Raw genomic sequence first — 12873 nt, 5'->3', positions numbered from 1 at the left:
GCATGAGGCACTATGCAGAAGCCTGGCAGTGGGGTGGCTTGCTCCTGGATCTCAGAGCATCACTGATTCACTGACATTCCTGCCTGAAGGCTTCCTGGCTAAAGCCAGCATCAGTCCAATTACAGAACAAGGGGCACCTAGGCCTCTAATAGGTTTTAGCCTGCCCTGAGGGAAAATCCACATGATTTCCTGCCCTGAAATAGGAGAAAGCACTCAGGCAAAGCAGAATGGAAGAGTTGTTGGCTGGGTAAAGGTACACCAAGTCTACCTGGGGGGACAATTTTTAGCATCATTGTATTCACCCTGATCTGCTGCTCAAGCCTCCTCTGCCCTGTCCTCTGAAAGCTAGTTACAATAGGGAAGACTAAAAATAGTTTTGTTGCATGATCATAGCTGATGCACAGTAATTGCTCTTCTCCTGCTCTGACCTTGTGTTAAACACAGGATTGCTTCTCCTTTAATGGAAAAGCAAGGTGTCCAAGTGTCCTGTGAAGAATACTACACCCACAGAGTATGTGATAGCCCTAAATTTGCAGCCCTGCTGTAACTTGTCAGTAATCCCATGCACAACTGTTCATAAACCAGATGAAATTCTTGTCTCTGCTTAGCAACTTCAACCTCTGCTAAAACCTAAAAGATCTGAGGGAGCAGAAAGAGCTTGGAAGCTCTGTTCCATCCTGTGGAAGGTGGAAAATCTTCTTTGTTCCCCTCATTTACCCACGGTAAACAACCCGGGAAAAGGGAAAGGACAGGGAAACTCCCTGTAGCTGTTCTTCCTAATAAAATTAGATGCTGCCCCCCAGGCATTGCATGAAGAATAAAGAAAGCTAGCAGCAGCCTGGCCAGAGCTGATGGGCAGAAATAGGAGACTGTGGTAGCTGAGAGAGGTGCATGGTCTACCTTCAGAAGGGCAAGAAAGCTGGTGCAGAGTTTGGAGCATAAGCTGCATGTGGAGAGGCTGAGGGAGCTGGGGTTGCTTAGCCTGGAGAAGAGGAGGCTCAGGGGAGACCTTCTTGCTGTCTACAACTACCTGAAGGGAGGTTGTAGCCAGGTGAGGGTTGGTCTCTTCTGCCAGGCATCCAGCACCAAAACAAGAGGACACAGTCTTGAGCTGCACCAGGGGAGGTTTAGGCTCTAGGTGAGGAGAAAGTTCTTCATAGAAAGAGTTGCTGGCCATTGGAATGTGCTGCCCAGGGAGGTGGTGGAGTCAGCATCCCTGGAGGTGTTTAGGAAGAGACTGGATGGTGTGCTTGGTGCCATGGTTTAGCTGATTAGATGGTTCTGGGTGATAGGTTGGAATCAATGATCTCAAAGGTCTTTTCCAACCTGGTTTATTCTATTCTAGTCTATTCTACAAGGAGCAAAGGAGCTAAGTGTCAGGTAAAGAAATGGGAGTGAGGAGATGAGGAAGGAAAGATCCAAGATGAATTTTCTCTCCAGAGAGCAAGTGGATGCAGGGCATCACAGTTGTAGGAAGTATGTTTGAGTGGGCAGCTCCCATTTTCAAACACTCATAGTCATATGTTGGCATATTCACTGGGGATGGACACACACACAAAAACAATCAGAAAGCAAAACAGCTCTCTCTCTCTCTGAATATCCATAGCTATCTATATCTGGGGACATTATCATGGTTTATTTCAAAGTGACTCATGATTTCTGCTCTTCTGAGGTTTGCTGTGCGGGAGTTATCAGACAGACAAATAACAGGAGAGGTAGCTGAGTCCCTTGGGTCTGAGTGTCTTGCTGGGATTCATATGGCATGCAGGTAGATGAGTGGTAGTTGAGTTCCAAAGGCACAATTCATTCAGCCCTGCTCATCTCATCCCATGAGTGTCTGGCAAAGCAGATGTCCATATCCAAAACTGCAGCACAGTCTTCCAGGCAGAGAAGCAAGACACAAATCTCCAAGTGGTTTCATTGCCTAGTGAAATGTCAGGTGTCTGAAAGAGGTTTTCAGAAGTGTCTGGTTCTCCACGTTGTCAATGAGGACATCGGGAAAGCTCAAGCATCAGCATCTACACTGGCTGAAGTGAATCCCTCTTCCCCTAACAAAACAAAGCACTGTAATAAACAATGCTGTCTTGGCTGTGAAAAGATATTTGGATGAAGGAATGGCCTGGGGCAGAGTAAGGCACAAAATATGACTTCATTGTAAGGGGAAGCATAGAGTCAGTGGATGGAAACAACAACAACAAAAAAACCGAAGAAAAGCAAGAAAGAGTCTTGTGAGGTAAATGGAGAAGAACAGGAGATATACTAAGAGGAATGAAAGTTCTTCACTGAGAGAGAGGTTAGCCATTGGAATGTGCTGCCCAGGCAGGTGGTGGAGTCACCATCACTAGAGGTGTTCAAAAGGGGATTTGACGTGGCACTTGCTGCCATGGTTTAGTCATGAGGTATGTGGTAACAGGTTGGACTTCATCATCTTTGAGGTCTCTTCCAACCTTGGTGATTCTGTGTGAATGGAAGGAATATAAGCTAAATGAGATGAAGGAACACACTACCAATTTAGAGCTTGTAGCTGTGTGGCCGTTTGACGCTGTGCCTTTAAGGAAGGGGCACACTGGCTAAATGTTTGTAAAATATTTTGGTAGTCTAAACGAATTTCATTGGCCAAGGATTGTGGGAGGTCAGATTGGACCCGGGGGAGCTGGGAACTTTCTCTCAGTCTTCCTTCCTTCGCTGTCCCTTTCGGCTGGATCTGCTTCTGGGATTCTGGCCAACTAAGATAAGATACTAACTCCCTGTGCAAGGCCTTTATTCTTTTCCTGCCCTGTTAACCGTCCTCGTCTCTTCTTCTACCTCTTTGGGGGAGAAGGGAGGTAGGGGGGTGAAGGGGGATGCCCCTCTGTGGGGGGTCTAGTTTCTGGTTGAGTTCATTTGCTGTATATTCCTGTATATACTGTAAAATACCTGTATTTGTTGTGTTACATATAATCTGTTTCCTTGTAAAATATAATCTCATTTCTCCGACTGGGTTTAGCCGTGGTTTCTTTCTCAGTGGGGGAGGGAAAGCAGAGCCTTTCCTTTCAAACCACCACAAGCTGGAGTAAAGAATCTAAGCATGATGTGCTAAGAGGGGGTGGCAGCTTTGAGAGTGAGGACAGATGTAAGTTGATAGAAAAGACAGTGGTTTTTTTCTCTTAAGAAGAATTTTTCACCAGAAACCTTGAACAAAACAAATAAACAAACAGATAATAATAATAATAATAATAATAATAATAATAATAATAATAATAATAATAATAATAATAATAATAATAATAATAATAATAATAATAATAAAAAAACAGGTTGGAAGAGCCCTTCAAGATCATCGTGTCCAACCCCTCAACCAATCCAGCCCACCTAAACAACTAACCCACACACCAAGGGTGATGGGGTGCACCAAGCACCCCATCAAGTCTTCTCCTGAAAACCTCCAATGACGGCAACTCCACCACCTCCCCGGGCAGCCCATTCCAATGTGCAATCACTCTCTCTGTATAGAACTTCTTCCTAACATCCAGCCTAAACCTCCCCTGGTGCAGCCTGAGACTGTGTCCTCTTCTTCTGGTACTGGCTGCCTGGGAGAAGAGACCAACATCCGTCTGTCTACAACTTCCCTTCAGGTAGTTGTAGAGAGCAATAAGGTCACCCCTGAGTCTCCTCTTCTCCAGGCTAAGCAACCCCAGCTCCCTCAGCCTCTCCTCATAGGGCTTGTGTTCCAAACCCCTCACCAACTTTGTTGCCCTTCTCTGGACTCGTTCCAGCAAGTCAACATCCTTCCTAAACTGAGGGGCCCAGAACTGGACACAGTACTCAAGGTGCATTAAACAAACCTAAACCTCTTTTCTACAGTTTCACTCCCAGACATCACTGAGAAAATATTTGATGGTTGTGCATAAAATTTTGATCAATACAACTTCAGATCACTTCAGTACCCTGCAAAAAAATGTGCTCTGCACATCACCCAGGCACTTAACCAAGGACACTTAGATGTCAACTCTTGTCATGAATTGTTCCAATGATGAAAGACTGTTTTAAAAATATGAAAATAGTTGCATTGGCAGAAAGGGACCTGGAGTACTGGTTGACAGCTGGCTGAACATGAGCCAGAAATGTGCCCAGGTGGCCAAGAAGGCCAATGGCATCCTGGCCTGCATCAGGAATAGTGTGGCCAGCAGGAGAAGGGAGGTCATTGTGCCCCTAGACTCAGCAGTTGTTAGGCCACACCTTGAGTCCTGTGTCCAGTTCTGGGCCCCACAATTTAAGAAGGACATTGAGACACTTGAAGGTGTCCACAGAAGGGCAACAAGGCTGCAGAGAGGTCTGGAGCACAAGCCCTATACGGGGAGGCTGAGGGTGCTGGGGTTGCTTTGCTTGGAGAAGAGGAGGCTCAGAGGAGACTTTATTGCTCTCTGCAACTCCCTGAAGGGAAGTTGTAGCCAGGTGGGGGTTGGTCTTATCTCCTGGGCAACCATCACCAGAACAAGAGGACACAGTCTCAAGCTGCACCAGGAGGAGTTTAGACTTGAGGTAAGGAGAAAGTTCTTCACAGAAAGAGAGATTGGCCATTGGAATGTGCTGCCCAGGGAGGCGGTGGAGTCATCATCCTTGGAGGTGTTCAAAAAAGGACTGGATGTGGCACTTGATTCCATGGTTTAGTTACTCCTGAGGTGTTGGGTGACAGGTTGGACTTGATAATCTCTGAGGTCTTTTCCAACCTTGTTGATTCTATGATTCTTTGAAATGAAGACATTTAAAGGAAGGATTGGTCTAATTCAGCCCCCTTTGAACAGGAAGCAAGTGAATCACAATTGCAAGGCACCTTGGCAGAGGGAAAGCCGAGACACAATCATCAATTCACGACAGCGTTTTGTGTTGAAGGAATAATCAGAGCCTGTTTTCATCAAGGCTCTGCTGCACTGCTTGTCTGCAAAGTTGGTTTTGTTCTTTTTTTTTTCCCCCTTCCAGATGATTTTGGAAGTGCATATGCTTTTTCAATCACTAAGCTGGACTTCTGTAACGCTTTGCTTAATGTACCTCCAGATTCTGTTATTTATAGACTATGGCATATTCAGGCTGCAGCTGCTAAAATGCACACAAAAGAAAAAGCACATTTGTGACCTGCTCAATCTGTGCTCCGAGGTGCCAGTGATGTCTGGAAGTAGGCATGAAATATTAGCAGGTGACCTTTCAAGGAACATCACAAGAGAATACCTGTTTATCTTGGAAGACCTTGGGTTGATTCTTTGTTTTCCAGTAGTGAAGTCTTCCAGTGTTCTGCTTTCCAAGGGAAATCTGGCCTCTGCATGTACCACATGTTGTGTTCAAGAAGTGCTGGGGCAGAGGATTTAAGTAGTGCAGCCTCTCAAATGAGCAGCTCTTCCAGAAAATGTATTTTGTGCAAATTGGCTTTGTTACATGTAGAGAGAAACTGTAAATATATTGTGGTCTTTCTCTGAGTTATCTTAGTCTTACGCAGTATGGCTGTGATTGCCTTGTTAGCTCAGGCTGTGCCAGGGGAGGTTTAAGCTGGATGTTAGGAAGAAGTTCTTCATAGAAAGAGTGATTTGTCCTTGGAATGGGCTGCCCAGGGAGGTGGTGGAGTCACCATCACTGTGGATGATAGAATAGACCTTTGAGATCATCAAGTCCAACCTATCACCCAACACCATCTAATCAACTAAACCATGGCACCAAACACCCCATCCAGTCTCTTCTTGAACATCTCCAGTGACTCTCGAAGATCTTTTCCAACCTGGTTAATTCTGTAATGCTAACTAGGCGGCTAAAGCCACTATCACATATTCAATTAAAAGAGCCCCTGTACTCAGTACTGGTTAGGCCACACCTTGAGTCCTGTGTCCACTTCTGGGCCCCTCAATTTGAGAAGGACATTGAGACACTTGAACATGTCTCAAGAAAGGGCAAAGAGGCTGGGGAGAGGCCTTAAGCACAAGCCCTATGAGGAGAGGCAGAGGGAGCTGGGGTTGTTTAGCCTGGAGAAGAGGAGGCTCAGAGGAGACCTTCTTGCTGTCTACAACTCCCTGAAGGGAGGTTGTAGCCAGGTGGGGGTTGGTCTCTTCTGCCAGACAACCACCAACAAAACAAGAGGACATAGTCTCAAGCCGCACCAGGGGAGGTTTAGGCTCAAGGTGAGGAGAAAGTCCTTCACAGAGAGAGTTGTTAGCCATTGGAATGTGCTGCCCAGGGAGGTGGTGGAGTCACCATCCCTGGGGGTGTTCAAGAGGGGATTGGACGTGGCACTTGAAGCCATGGTTTAGTTAGTCATGAGGGTGCTAGGTTGGACTTGGTGATCTTTGAGGTCTTTTCCAACCTTGGCACAAGTGTTTGATATTCATTGTTTCTTCTGCCAGCTTTTCCTAAGATGGTCCAGAAGAAATGCATAGGGACTGACAGCCAGTTCTTCACAGAATCAATGCGGTTGGAAGAGACCTTCCAGATCATCAAGTCCAACCGATCACCCAACCCTATCTAATCATCTAAACCATCTAGCTGCTTTCATTTTCTTCCTTCTTTACTGAGAATCCAGTTTTCAGCTGGAGAAATAAAAACCCTGGGAAGAACCAGTGCAAAACACTTGATATATTAGTGATGACAGCCGGAGCTAGCCTGGTAAATCACCTGTACCTCAGCAGGTCAGTTCGAGCGTGACCAACCTAATGACTGCTGTCCTATGAATCACAGGGAACAGTAGCAAACACTTTGCACACGCTGTTCTGTTAAGAACTGGAGAACTTGCCTGGTTGCAACAGTTCACCAGACATCATATTCCTCCTTCCTGTCTGTGTTGTCTCAAGAACTGGCACCAGCATCATTTAGTGCCTTTCCTACTCATAGTCCTGGATTTCAAAAGGTTGGTGGCATCAGGCTTTTCCTTGGAAGATTTGTGTCCAGAGGAGGGTAACAAAGCTGGGGAGAGGCCTCAAGCACAAGCCCTATGAGGAGAGGCTGAGGCAGCTGGGATTTTTTAGCCTGAAGAAGAGGAGGCTCAGGGGAGACCTTATTGCTCTCTACAACTACCTGAATGGAGGTTGTCAGCAGATGGGGGTTGGTCTCTTCTCCCAGACAACCAGCACCAGAACAAGAGGACCCAGTCTCAAGCTGTGCCAGAGGAAGTTTTGGCTGGAGATGAGGAGAAAGTTCTTCACAGAGAGAGAGTTGTTAGCCATTGGAATGTGCTGCCCAGCAAGGTGGTGGAGTCACCATCCCTGGAGGTGTTCAAGAGGGGATTGGACATGGCACTGAAGCCATGGTTTAGTTAGTCATGAGGTCTGTGGTGACAGGTTGCACTTGGTGATCCTTGAGGTCTTTTGCAACCTTATTGATTCTATGATTCTATGATTTAGTGGTTACTAAAATTAGACAAAGGGCTGAAATGTCTGGAGGCCACTGGTGTCAGAGGTATACAGGCAACTTCCTCCTTTCATCCCAGGGCCAGCTGCTGACCTGGGCTCTCCGTGGAGCCTCGTTACAGCGATGCCTTTAATCAGCCTTGCTCCGCGTCTTCATTCATCGTCTGTGTTGTTATGGATATCTAAAGGGTAGGATTTTAACTTAGCAATCTGCTGTGTTATTGAATTAGTTTTATGCTGTGTTAATTTCTTTGTCTCATGGCATTCATTGCCTGTGATAATTGATGCACAATATATAACCGACTTCTGTATTCATTTGGGTAACTGCATTTAATTGCCTGGTATAAAATATGCGTACTAAGTACAATCTGCTATGACTGCTATGACTGTGAAGTGCTCATTGGTATGGACTTGAGGGTGCTTTATCTTCCTGACAATCTGTCTAGGGAAAGTCTGAGTGTCTCCCACAATCCACCATCCAAGAACTGGTACTTGCATTTTTGGCTGCAAAAAGAGAGGCCACAAAAAGAGAGTCCCACGGAATTGCTTCACAAAGTGTTTGCACTCAAATTTCCTTCATCAGAAGCTCTCAGATAACAAACCTTGTATTAACATGCTTGCCCCTCCCAAACCTCAAGGAACAGCAGAACCCAGAAGATTTTATATCTTTGCTCCTGTAAATGAGGAGTAGGGGTTTATTTGCTTCTGAAGCTGCTCCTCTGGAGTAAAGCCACTTCCCTGCACAAGTGTTTATAAACACAGATTTCTTTTACATATATCTTCAGGTCATTAATGCCTAGAGAAGTAATAATGAATTATAAATCAGGAATGCTTCCTAAAGGTGTGCTGTCAGTGAAATGGTGTTGATTAATGTCTACTCAGGATGCACAGAGTCCTTGCATAAGCTTGTGCTGTCTTGCCGGTTAATCCAGTATTACAGTGATTCCCTTTACCTTTAAGAAAGCAGGAATCCTTGCTATGCAATGTGGTTTTCATCAAGCACAGCACTTTGTTTTTCATATGGCCTGGTGAGTGGGTTTATTTGTTTCCATGGGTTGTTTTGTTTCCAGTGTCATAGAATCATAGAATCAATAAGGTTGGAAAAGACTTCAAAGATCATCAAGTCCAACCTGTCACCCAAGACCCCATGACTACTAAACCATGGCTTCAAGTGCCACATCCAATCCCTTCTTGAACACCCCCAGGGAAGGTGACTCCACCACCTCCCTGGGCAGCACACTCCAACAGCTAACAACTCTCTCTGTGAAGAACTTTCTCCTCACCTTGAGCCTAAACTTCTCCTGGTGCAGCTTGAGACTGTGTCCTCTTGTTCTGGTGCTGGTTGCCTGGGAGAAGAGACCAACCCCCACCTGGCTACAACCTCCCTTCAGGTAGCTGTAGAGAACAAGGAGGTCTCCCCTGAGCCTCCTCTTCTCCAGGCTAAGCAACCCCAGCTCCCTCAGCCTCTCCTCACAGGGCTGTGCTCGAGGTACCTCCCCAGCCTCTTTGCCCTTTCTTGAGACACGTTCAAATGTCTCAATGTCCTTCTTAAACTGAGGGGCCCAGAACTGGACACAAATGAAAGGGCTGTAGTAGTGCAGTGTCTGAGCTATACAAAGAAATGCTGACATTTGCCCAAAGATGATTTTACTTCAAGTATTAATGAAACATTACTTTTCTGAACTTCCAAGTTTTTAAACAAAAGCTAATGTTTGAGTCCAAATCAAGTGTGAAATCCCTCTGAGATTATTTTTGCCATATTATGCTTCCCTGTGTTAATGTAACTGGTGAGTTGTCAGTAGAAGGGATAGTCACAATTAATGCTCTTAAGGAAGCTGGTTTATACACTCTGTGTCCTTCAGGATATAGCATTAGTTCTGCCTACATCTTGCTGCAAATTATTCAGTGTTCATAGGTGCATTTATGCTTGTTATTCAGCTCTCTGCCACTGACAAAATAGCCTGCAGCAGCTCTTGGTTCGATAGGACTAGTTCCACTTTAGGCACTTCACATACTCTTTTGTGCTTTTGCCCTGATTTAACCTGCACTGCATCCATGTCCTGCTGATAAAACAGTAAACTTGATGGCCAGGGAGAAAGCAAAGATGCACAGTGCCAGCATGGGCTATGAGAGTATGTTCTGAGCAAAGATTTCATGGCACATTAGACAGAGTGGGTGGCATAGGACAAGAAGAGTTTGACTGATTAACCCACTGACTCTGCTTTATGATTTTTCTCCTTTGCAAGGACTTTAACAAATGCATATGGCTAATTCATGAAAGTAGGGAGCAGGGAGGTAATTCTCCCCCTGTACACAGCACTGGTTAGGCCACACATTGAGTCCTGTGTCCAGTTCTGGGCCCCTCAGCTTAGGGAAGATGTTGACTTGCTGGAACATGCCCAGAGAAGGTTAACAAAGCTGGTGAGGGGTTTGGAGCACAGCCCTATGAGGAGACGCTGAGGGAGCTGGGGTTGCTTAGACTGGAGAAGAGGAGGCTCAGGGGAGACCTTCTTGCTGTCTACAACTACCTGGAGGGAGGTTGTAGCAGGTGGGGGTTGGTCTCTTCTCCCAGGCAACCAGCACCAGAACAAGAGGACACAGTCTCAAGCTGCACCAGGGGAGATTTAGGCTGGATGTTAGGAAGAAATTCTTCATAGAGAGAGTGATTGGCCATTTCAATGTGCTGCCCAGGGAGGTGGTGGAGTGACCATCACTGGGGGTGTTTAGCAGGAGACTTGATGGGGTGCTTGGTGCCATGGTTTAGTTGATTATATGGTGTTGGATGATGGGTTGGACAAGATTTTCTTGAAGGTCTTTTCCAACCTGGTCTGGTCTGGTCTATTCTATTGTATTCTATTCTATTCCAAAATCTGAAACAGGTGGAGAATCTAGTAAAAGGCAAACACCAAAGTAATCTATTAATTCTTGATAGGCTGATGTAGGCAGAGATCTAGTTCAATATCTGATTCTTTATCAATCAGCTCCCATTTCTGGCAAAGCTGGTACAACTGCAGTGTCGATTTGGGGTGAAGAAAGTGTAGAGCTCAGCAGCAGACCTCATTATGTCACTTGGTGCACACTTCACAAGGCAGTGAAACAGGGAGTGGGGTTGGCAGAGAGAGTTCAACAACCACTTTCTACCCTTTATGCCAATAATCCATCTCCATCTATGACACCTTTGCCCCAAAGCCATGGGGCAGCACCTCCTTGCTCCCCAGTGGTCAGGGTGATACTTTGTGGGTACAAGCAACTAGCACATAGCAAAGTATGAAGAGGCATTTGATTGCTGTTGGTTTTCAGACATGCCTTCCTACATCAAGTCCATAAGGCTACCAGTCACAGGAAGAAGTGAACCACTCTCATCTGGCCCATTCAGCATCTGTTTGTGAATTAGGATTGATTTGGGAATGATTCATATAAGCAGCAAGGGGGGGAACCGCGCTGTGTGAGGAATAACTTATTGACAAGGAATTATTCGTCCAACTCTAACCTTGAAACAGATGTTTGTGGTCAGAAGTTTATAGCCTTGGCGGAAAGAGCTAAGTACAAGTTTACAAAGCTGATCAGGAAACAGCCAGGGTTTAAAAACTTGACATAAATCTCAGGTGGCTTGCCTTCTGTTTAGTCATATTCCCTGCAGAGGACGTTCATTCAGTGTTTGTTTGGTGTTTATAGGCGTCATTTAAAAGCCAGATTTATCATGAGATAATTTTATGTTATGTATAATGAATAGTGGAGATCAAATAAGAATTGGAATTGCAAATTCAAGTCTTAAGAGCTGATAAATATTGACTTTTAAATAGACCCACTGTAGACTTGAACAAAATGCTTTTTAACTTACTGTACTGGATATTTGAAAGTTCCCAGGTGGCCAAGAAGGCCAATGGCATCCTGGCCTGGATCAGGAATAGTGTGGCCAGCAGGAGCTGGGAAGTCATTGTGCCCCTGGACTCAGCACTGGTTAGGCCACACCTTGAGTCCTGTGGCCAGTTCTGGGCCCCTCAGTTTAGGAAAGATGTTGAGTTGCTGGAAGGTGTCCAGAGAAGGCAACAAAGCTGGGGAGGGGTTTGGAGCACAGCCCTGTGAGGAGAGGCTGAGGGAGCTGGGGTTGTTTAGCCTGGAGAGGAGGAGGCTCAGGGGAGACCTTACTGCTCTTTACAACTATCTGAAGGGAGGTTGTAGCCAGGTGGGGGTTGGTCACTTCTCCCAGGCAACCAGCACCAGAACAAGAGGACACAGTCTCAAGCTGTGCCAGGGGAGGTGTAGGCTGGATGTTAGGAAGAAGTTCTTCCCAGAAAGAGTGATTGACCATTGGAATGTGCTGCCCAGGGAGGTGGTGGAATCACTATGACTGGAGGTGTTTGGGAAGAGGCTGGATGGGCCACTTTTTGCCATGGTTTACTTGAATAGATGGTGTTGGGTGATAGGTTGGACGCGATGATCTCAAAGGTCTTTTCCAACCTGGTTAATTCTATTCTATGATTGATTTAGCAAGGGTTTTGTGTGCTAAAGAAAGAGCTTTTAAAGGTGTTGAGCACTAAGCTAACTCAACTCCCATGGCTGCTGAGAGTCCCTTTGTATTCATTTGAAAGTGTTAAATTCATAGAGAGTTTTGGATGGTAGGTTGGACTCGATGATCTCAAAGGTCTTTTCCAACCTGGTTAATTCTATTCTATTCATTGCAGGGTAATTGTTTTTTCTCCTTTCAGCTCAGAACAGGAGACTGTTTCCTTGAAACTTGCAACACCAGTTAATTGTTGTTTTGTTTTATTTTGTTGAATGAAATCATATTCATCCCCTAACATGCTCTTTCAGCTGATGCCTTCATGCTGAGGATGCTGTGCAGCTACTGATAAGACCTAATCTGTGAAGAGCTTTTCAGCAGTCTGACAGGTTCATACATGGCACTGTTTGTTCAGCAGGCAAGGATGAGCATTCACTGAAACACCTCTACAGTAGCCACTAAATGTGTGCAAGGAGGCTGGGGCTGGCAATCCAGCCAGAATGGGCAAGAGCTTCGAGTACATTCCCAAAGCTGTCTGTTGTTTTGCAGCTCTGTTCAGATTGTGGCACTTGGTAGCTGATTTTGTCTCTTCTCTTTCAGAGCCTAATGAGCTGTGTGTGGATCCGGCACTTACTGACGTCCCATCTCAAGATGCTGCTAATACAGTAGCAAATTATTCCTAGCTGAAGAAGTCTAAGAGGAGCAAAAGGAGCTGGGGAAAAAGCAATGGCTGCCGGTAAATATCTCAGATCCGCAAAGGTCATAAGAAAGCAGCTGGAGAGGGCTGATTTCAGCTGTGACTGGGGAAGAGGGAAGCACAAATGTACAATCAAACCTGGTGTTTGGGGGTTCAGTGTCAGAAAGGTACCATCCTGTAGTTTTTTGACCCACTATACCCATGATAATTCTCTTCTGTTTTTACAACAAAACTTGTTACCTCCCATAATGAATCACAGAATCACCAAGGTTGGAAGAGACATCAGAGATCACCTAGTTCCAGGTGGC

At 45.6% G+C, this 12873-nt stretch overlaps 1 protein-coding gene across 1 annotated transcript in view; it reads left to right on the top strand.

The window, feature by feature from the left end:
* The window catches only part of ENOX1 (ecto-NOX disulfide-thiol exchanger 1), a 380677-nt gene that overhangs the window by 151143 nt on the left and 216661 nt on the right, over window positions 1-12873 (top strand). Inside the window, exon 3 of the mRNA XM_054163102.1 lies at window positions 12469-12604. Coding sequence (XP_054019077.1) covers window positions 12595-12604 — 10 coding nt within the window. The 5' untranslated portion in view covers window positions 12469-12594. The remainder of the gene's footprint in view (window positions 1-12468; window positions 12605-12873) is intronic.

Source organism: Dryobates pubescens, chromosome 7, assembly GCF_014839835.1.
Source record: "Dryobates pubescens isolate bDryPub1 chromosome 7, bDryPub1.pri, whole genome shotgun sequence".
Taxonomy (NCBI): Eukaryota; Metazoa; Chordata; class Aves; order Piciformes; family Picidae; genus Dryobates; species Dryobates pubescens.
Note: the sequence above shows the minus strand (reverse complement) of the source record. Positions and strands in the feature narration are given on the sequence as shown.